Genomic DNA, 8,441 nt, shown 5'->3' with positions numbered 1-8,441 from the left:
ACACTCATTGTTTTAGAAAAATGCAGACCTGCCAACCAAAATTGATGCTGTGGGGGGTGATGACCCAACATTCAGAATTGAAATGTTGGGTCATAGCACGCGGCGACATTTTTTGAGGTTTGAGTAACAAAATGCTCCCTAATTTTTAGGCATCAATGCAAACAATCAAACAAATGCATGTATATGTTATATTTTATTGCAGACTTAATTTTTACTTAGGACAGGTTACTTAAAATTGCTTGTATAAGAACACTTTTAGATTGATAGTAATTAAGATTAATATTCAGATAATTTTAGTTCAATAGAATTTTTGCAAAGTTTTAAAAATTTAAAAAGTTTCTGGGAAACTTTTGTTATATTCTACAATGATTAATTTTCAACATATTACACAATCAGAAAACTGTAATTAGACATTACATTGAAAGATTAATATTGAAAAATTGCTGCTTCAGGGGATGGTGGTAAGAAATATGTACCATCTAATTTCCTATTATTAATTTTAAAACACACACAAAAAAATTAAATGAATCAAATACTACAAAATAAATTATGAAGGATACCTAACACCCCAAACAAAAACTTAAAATCGTTAGAGTCATGATGTGACTGACAAGTGGGTATTCCCTTGTCATAGCCATTTAACAAAGAAACACAACGTACAATACTACATTTTGGGAGGGGGGGATTCAATATACTTCACTTTAGACTCTTTTGCTTTATCTTAATTAATATCATTTTCTTTTAACCACTACACTTAACAATAATTTCAATAATTACCAGAGCTGATAAAATCAGCTGTTATCAGCTATGCCTTGTAGTTTCGTTTTTTTACTTTCGTTTTTAAAAAACGATCCCAATGTTTATCATATCATTGTATTTAATTAATTAATTTCTGATTTTAATAAAATGATATTTAATTAACCTCTAAATCTATGTGGTTCACCATGCATATACCCCTTCAAATGGTTACGTATAATCCCCTAAATGCTCCAGGCATATTACCTGTACAGCTGTGTCAGTCTGCGATCAAGCGTGAAGTGATTTCCTGTGGCTAATTAACAGTTTTTTTAACACCTCGACAAACAAAGATACTAATCTGTGTGCATTGAATAAACAAGATGTTCATATCCTGATTTATAAAACGCAAATCGGAAATTTTTTAGGATGAATTTTCAGATCTTTCTTGTTGAGACAAACATGCTTAATTAATATTAGGTCAAAAAATTGGGATGATCGATTTTGCGGGTGAAAACAATGACACGCCGCGGGTCATTATGAGTGGGGGGTGAGAGATTTGTCAATTTTGCGGGTGTGACCCACCGATGCGGGTCACTTGGCAGGTCTGAAAATGTGTAATTACATGTATGTCTATAACAACTTAAAATCCACTGAATATTAAATCAGAATATAAATTAGTTGAAATTAATACTTAATAAGAAAAATCATATTGCAATGTACATACATAAACAATACATTTTCATTAGAATAAAAATTATGGAAACTGAATGACAGAAAAACATGTACACAGGTAAAGACAACTAAAACAGGTCCAGTCCAAAGAATATTTCTACCTATGTAGCTGTGGCGGTCAGCAAGGTTCGATCGCCGGTGGCCAGATGGCTCAGTTGGTAGAGCACCTGACCAGAGTTTCAGGGGGCTCGGGTTCGAATCCCGGTCTGGTCCGCTGCATTTTCTCCTCTCCCGTTACATAGCTATTAATAGCTACGTAGGTATTTAAACCTACCCAAAGTAGCTATTAATTTACCTACTTTTTGTTTTATCTACATTTTGTGGCCAAATGACTGAACGGCGCAACATGGTGAATACCATATTTTTTGATACAGTCATTGTAATGAAGAATACAACAAAATTTTGACCAAAAAATGATTATTTCCCGAATTTGAAATTTTATATTAGTTTCTATGCAAAATTGATAATATATGATGTTATCATTTTTTGGGCCAAATTTTTGTCATATCCATCATCAGTGTGACTGTATCAAGAGTGCTCACCATGTTGCGCTGTTCCTGCGTTTGGCCACAAAATGTAAGTAAAGCAGAAAGTAGGTAAAAATAGCTCTACTTTGGGTAGGTTTAAATACCTGCATAGCTTTTAATAGCTACGTAGGTAGAAAATAGTCTTTGGACTGAACCTGTAAAACAAAGCAAAAACAATCCAGACATAGTTCTTAAGCAAATTATTATGCAATTTTTTTAAAAGATGAGATGTACATAAAAAAATCAAACATACATGTAACTGATCTCTGCGAGATGGAGAGACTGAAAATTTGGACTGACGTCAGTCCAAATTTTCAGTCTCTACCCATCTCGCTGAGATTAACATGTAACCTCCTTATTAATTAAAGGCAAGACGAAATATTCAGAAGAGGAATAAATAAGAAATTACAATTCAATTATTTAGTAAAATGATCTATCCGTGTTAACTTACATTATTTCTTAATAACGCTATGATCGATGATTTTACCCTCCATCTTTCTTCTTTGATTCAATGTGTATCAATAAAACAACAAAATCAGTCTGCTGTTCAGAAAGGGGTCCTTCTAGTTGCTCCTCATTTAGCAGCACGTGAATTTTTCCCGCAATTTTAGAGTAGCTGTCCTTGGGTTCTCCAAATTATCCACCAATCAAAAGGAAGCTAAACATTCCATGCGGCTCAGCAGTTGGCGTGGTTACATGTCAACAAGCGTGATTCAAACCCAGTAGAGCGGAGCGATTTGACTTGTTTATTCAGGTAAAGCTCGATCTTCTTTCATCTAAACTGATTGTACTTATTGTTCGGTAAGTTTGATAAGCTATCTTGTAGTATCAATTGTTATTTGTTGTCGAGGCCGACTGCTTGTCCTGTTTTGTTGTGTCTAACCTCTCAGCTCCCGGAATATTCATAATTTTATCATCCAATATATTGTTTGTCATCTGTGTATAAATAAGAGAAAATGGCTTCAGGTAAAAAGTGAAAATTGTGTTTTATGAATGCTAAACCTTTGTTTTTGATGGTGAAAAATTTCAAATGTCAGATAAGTCGCCTTCATATTAGATCTAATGTTTATAACTTTATTGAAAATGAAAGAATTTTTTTAAATACAAAGATTCTTAGAAGCTACTTTTATTAGTGTTATATTATTGCTATTACTAGTATTTGTTACCACACTTATTTAACTTTTGAATTAAAATTTTGCCATAAATTAGTGTATTGATTACTCCAAAGGGAGAAAAATAACATGTACATGTACATGTATGATGATATGTAAACAAAGTCTTGCTTTCCATTTGGTGTTTGCTAAAAAAATGCATTTTCTTACGTAAGAAATGCTTGATTTGAAAATACGTGCATTGCTACTTAAATTTTAATTGAGTAAGTTAAATCATCTGAAGTTCATTACTTCATCCACTATCCAAGATTAATTAGTATACTGTGCAGATGCATACACTGTATATAAATTATTTATAAGAGATTGTATGTGGCCTGGTAAATTGTTCCGGGACTTGTTATCGGCTCATTATGGTCAGAGATATAAATGGTGTTTCCATGGTAAATAATTAAGGTAAACTATATACACATGTGCACGGACTTGTAGCAAATTTTACAGACAGTGATCACAAGTCCATATGTGATACATTTTTTGTATAGTTAACATATATGAACATCTCAATTTCCTCCCTTGGACCATCATTTGATGCTCTTAAACCCAAAAAGTTTAAAAATTATCAAATTTCATAAGTATTTTATTTTTTAATTAATGAAGTGAAATATTACAGTCTGTCTGTAGTGCCATGGAAATTGTCAAAACTTAACAGCCAGGGTTACTAAATTTCTTAGGCTTGTAAGTTTAACTTTAGTGATTTTAGAAGGATTACTGTGAACTGAAAGGTACATGTGTATTTATATGTATTCATTTTATTTTTTGTCCTTATATATACATGTATATGTATGTACATGGACATGTACAGTCTGACATATAGGTAGAAGACCAGAAGGTTAATTCGGTTCTAGTGATTAATATAATTTTCTTATGAACATTTTCTTAAAGTATAGAATTTTTTTTCAAGGTGTGTCAGTCTGTAGGATAATAAAAATGTCAGCTCAGCCCACAAAGATGGTGCGTGCCAAAGAGTGGAGTGATGACGTAGAGGAGGCGTACAGATTCCAGTTGGCGGGATACAGGGACGCCCAGGACTACACTGTGTGTACAAAAGAAGAGGTAGGGAACAATTACTTAGTTTTAAAAAGAAACGAAGGGGATGTACATCAATGCTAGTCAATTAAGGGTTTTTGATCCACTACTTTTTTGTGAGGAGAGTAGCAGTTGCAAAGATGGGGGAACTGCTCTTAAAAGCCTCATATATATTTCATAATATCTCTACTGCAAGTCAAGAAACAATGCAAGGTTTAAGAAAGGGAGCAAAAATGGAATATCTGTATGTAAATGAGACGATTTCCCTATGGTAGCTAGAGGCTTAAAAAGGGGAAAGGGGGCAATAATTTATAATTAATGATAGGGCTACATTTAAACCTTAAATACCAAGTTAAGGAAGAGGCTATACATTGAATATGAATTAATGTATTTAAAAGTAGAAATGGGAAATATCTCACCAAAAAGGATGATTTGTAGTTAATTATAAGGTGGTGTTAATTTATTAAATTAAAAAGAAACAGATGTCAAGAAACAAAAAACTGTACTATGTCCTTGAATTTCAGTAGAATATATCTTTTAGAAGGTCATCTTTTATTTTTGTTATTGCCTTTTTTTCTTCTAATGTAGAAGATTTATATCACTCATAATGCATGTAACTATAGTATAAGCAGACTTTTTACCGAGGATTTAAGTTAATTTTGGTGTTCTAAGTGAGGGTGCTGAGATCACTAAAATTGAATATCGCTGAAAATTAATTGCGTTTTAATTGTAATTGCTAATTTAGTGAGCATTTTAGTCTTATTTGCTGAGTAACTTGTAAAGTAATAAATTTATAATGCTTGAAATTTTCCTCTTACAGGCTACAAGATGGCCACATAATGGATATATAAAGAAGCTAATTCGTAAAGACGGATGCTGGTATTACTTCAACAAAAACAGAGAATGTCCCGACAAAGATGTACCCAAGTGCAAATTATACTCTTATTAATTAATGACTGGTCTCTCTAGCTAGGTATTACACAATAATTATAATTTGTAAATACAAGACAAGTCTGCATGTAAAATCTGGCAATTTTTTAGCTTGAAGTTTTAGAATTATGTGTGAGAGTGTTTGGATAATTTATTTTAAAAAATCTCAGATTGCAACAAAGTTCATGACGTGGGCATCATAATTTTACATACATATTGTATCTATTTATATTGTTTTCATGTATCATTTATCTATTTCATAATTTTTTTTTCTAAAGTTGAAATTGTAAAGGACCAGTATTTTGCCTTGATTGGCAAACGGAATAAAAGTCACAATTTTGTGATTTTACAAAGCACTATTGTGAACACTTATTTATAGATTTTGTGGAAACACTTTAAGTTGTTGTAAATATTGTTTATTTATTCATCATCCATAAGACATTCTTGGTGAGAAATAAGTTGAGAGAGAAATATCATGTATGCAGTTGAGTGGTGATAAACTATAGAAAGTGCTCAAATTATTGAATACAGCTTGCAAAAAAATCAGTTGAATTAATGTATATTATAAAAATACATTGAATATTATTGTTACCATTTATAAATCATTACATCATTAATTAAATTCATGCAAAGCATGACACAACCAGAAATGTTTTATTTTTCCTTTAATCCAGAGGGCAAACATTCAGATTCTTACTGGAAAGCTATACTATATACCACAGATGCTCTCTTCTTCCATAATTAGGCCACCAAATTTTAGTAGCTTGCTCAAGTGAGTTTTTCTGATCACCCATTGTCCGTCATCCATCCGTCTGTAAACTTTTCACATTTTCAACTTTTCAAAAACCACTGGGCCAATTTTGGCCAAACTTGGTACAAAGTGTCATTGGGTGAAGGGGAGTTTAAATTGTAAAATAAAGGGCCAAGCTCCCTTCCAAGTGGAGATAACCAAGAAAATACAAAAATAGGATGAGGTAATTAAAAATCTTCTTAAGAATTACCACTGGGTCAGAAAAGCTGAAACTCATTTGGAAGCATATCCTGGGGTAGTGTAGATACTTAACTTCTCAAATCATGACCACTGGGGGTAGGGCTGGGCCACAGTAGGGAATCCAAGTTTTACATTGAAGTATATAAGAAATCACTGGGCCAGAAAAGCTGAAACTAATATGTTGAAACATCTAGGGGTAGCATAGATTCTAAATTGCTCAAATCATGACCCCTGGGGATTGGGCATGGTCTCATAGGTATTACAAGGGGGAGATCTGTTAAATTACAGAATGACCAAAAATATAGTAGGTGAGTGATGTGGCTCATGGGCCTCTTGTTATGGAATACAGCATTTTGCTGCAGTTTTATATAAAAATGTAAAGAACTGGGTACGTTATGTATAACAAGTCGGCCCTGACTCTAAACTTGATTAAAGTTTTTTACAATCATATGCCTACGATGTCCTTTCAAATTCATTTTATTTTTTAAAATTATCTCAAACCTTTTTTTCCGTCAGAGGTCTCAAAAATGGTGTGTTTTCTTTAAAAATTGCGACGTGAAGCTCAGGTTTTCTCCTCAACAACAATATTTATTGTAATGTCGAATAATTAGGGAATAACAGCATTTGACAAAAACTATACAGAAAAATAAAAGTAAAGTTCAAATCCCCCATCCCAAAGAAATAGGATTTGTTGATTTTTGACAGTTGTAAAACAATGTGAAAATCTACTTCAAAATTTAAGTAACCGTTTAAGGCAAGTCTAATCAACGTAGTAAAAGAAATCTTAGTTGAAGAGTTATATGTTGCTCTAAATAAAACAGAGGCAGAGAGACTTACATGTATTCAATGTACTAAAATTTTGGAACTCACGACCTTCTTGATAAATATATCCACAGACATCTGACATTGCATAACATATCACTGGTTAGTACAGTGTATTTTGGCTGGGTTGTTTTACAACAATTTAGACCTATGTTTGAAATAATCTGAATGATTACGGAATGTTATACGTCTTAATTAATCGATTTGTAACATAATTCTCACTAAACAGCTGGGGATGCTTACCCATTCCGAGCCACCTGATCCCACTTCTGAAATTTCAAGGGATCCTCATCCGTTTTTATGCCTTCTTTACATATCTAATTGTTATGATTTTTTTAACTGATCGATCAGTGTTCGTCATCTTCAATTTTTCATACAGAGGATTTTTTTTTATGATAAGCCAATTTAATGAAATAAAAACAAAGATTTTTTTTACTGAATATACTCAGTACTTCAAGTTTAATTGGTTTTTAAATCGTTTTAAATAACAATGCACATTGAATTGTTTTGCAAAACAAGAATTTCATTTTCGATCTGAAAACAGGTCTAATAAGTAAGCAATACATATTGTACACATGCCACCTACGCTAGCCAAGGGTTTTCGGTCCGCACCGCTCCCAATAGGGAGATGGTACACATACAGGCACAGAGTTTCGGGAATCGAGGGAGCACGAGGAGTGTGTCCCCACCTTTTGATTTTGTATTAAAATGTACATGAAGAGCTCCCCCAAATTTTTGCTAGCAAAATCCATCTCATGACATCTTTCCTTAAATAAAAGGCCCACAAACTGCCCAAAGACTTTTTTTCCTTTTTTCGTCGGGGTAGGGTCAGGTTCAACAAGATAACTTTTGAATACATATAAACTCAGTATATTTTGGCAAAATTATTGAAAAGATGCATGCAGCCTTCACTTTCCCTCTGCATGGTTTCCTAATTAGGTTATCTTTACAAATATATCTCTCTATATTCAATATCTGCCGAAAGCCAGTTAATTATACGAAAGACAAATTGCATGAGGACCTCTCACATCAACCGGGAAGTTCTTTGATGAAGGCATTGAGGAAAAGCTCAGTCAAAACAAAATGTTTGCTTGAAACACTGATCCCGTATAACTCGCTATCGTGCCATCGCGTCATCGCATTATCGCTTCATCGTACCATCGCATCATCGCCATCGCATTATCGCATCATCGTCATCGCGCTATCGCGTCATCGCTTCATCGTTATCCACCATCGCTTCATCGTCATCGCACTATCGCGTCATGTACCATCGACTCGACACTATAAATTGCCAGTTCAGGTTTCTCAGATGCAAGTCAAACTTTAACTTTTAAAGGTGAAGAGGTCAAAATTCTCGTATCCAAAGAAGGGTCAAGTCACAAGGATTACTTATAAAAGCCCTAACAGCAGTAGTACCAAAGCAAAGCTGACGTTAGTGTTCAAAGACAGGTCTTTTCACAAGAGATATACATAGTCAATTGAAACATTCAGGACTGCTATGGTTAT

The 8,441-nt window shown here is 33.5% G+C and overlaps 1 protein-coding gene across 3 annotated transcripts; it reads left to right on the top strand.

Annotated features, from left to right (window-relative positions):
- The first annotated feature begins 2,649 nt into the window (after positions 1 to 2,649).
- LOC134239696 (meiosis expressed gene 1 protein homolog) lies at positions 2,650 to 5,533 on the top strand. 3 transcript variants are annotated; one of them, XM_062721855.1, is made up of 3 exons: positions 2,650 to 2,751; positions 4,068 to 4,219; positions 5,013 to 5,533. In XM_062721855.1, exons 2-3 carry the CDS (start codon positions 4,094 to 4,096, stop codon positions 5,139 to 5,141), a joined length of 255 nt encoding a protein of 84 aa, XP_062577839.1. In that variant the 5' UTR covers positions 2,650 to 2,751; positions 4,068 to 4,093; the 3' UTR covers positions 5,142 to 5,533. The 3 variants fall into 3 exon arrangements, with proteins under 3 accessions (XP_062577839.1, XP_062577840.1, XP_062577838.1); XM_062721856.1 differs by having other exon boundaries at positions 2,658 to 2,798; XM_062721854.1 differs by lacking the exon at positions 2,650 to 2,751 and adding an exon at positions 2,897 to 2,963.
- The last annotated feature ends 2,908 nt before the right edge of the window (positions 5,534 to 8,441 follow it).

This window comes from Saccostrea cucullata, unplaced genomic scaffold, assembly GCF_032062105.1.
Source record: "Saccostrea cucullata isolate Sc308-1 unplaced genomic scaffold, CSIRO_AGI_Scuc_v1 ctg17789, whole genome shotgun sequence".
Taxonomy (NCBI): domain Eukaryota; kingdom Metazoa; phylum Mollusca; class Bivalvia; order Ostreida; family Ostreidae; genus Saccostrea; species Saccostrea cuccullata.
The sequence above is the reverse complement of the archived record's forward strand: the minus strand, read 5'-3'. Positions and strand labels throughout refer to the sequence as shown.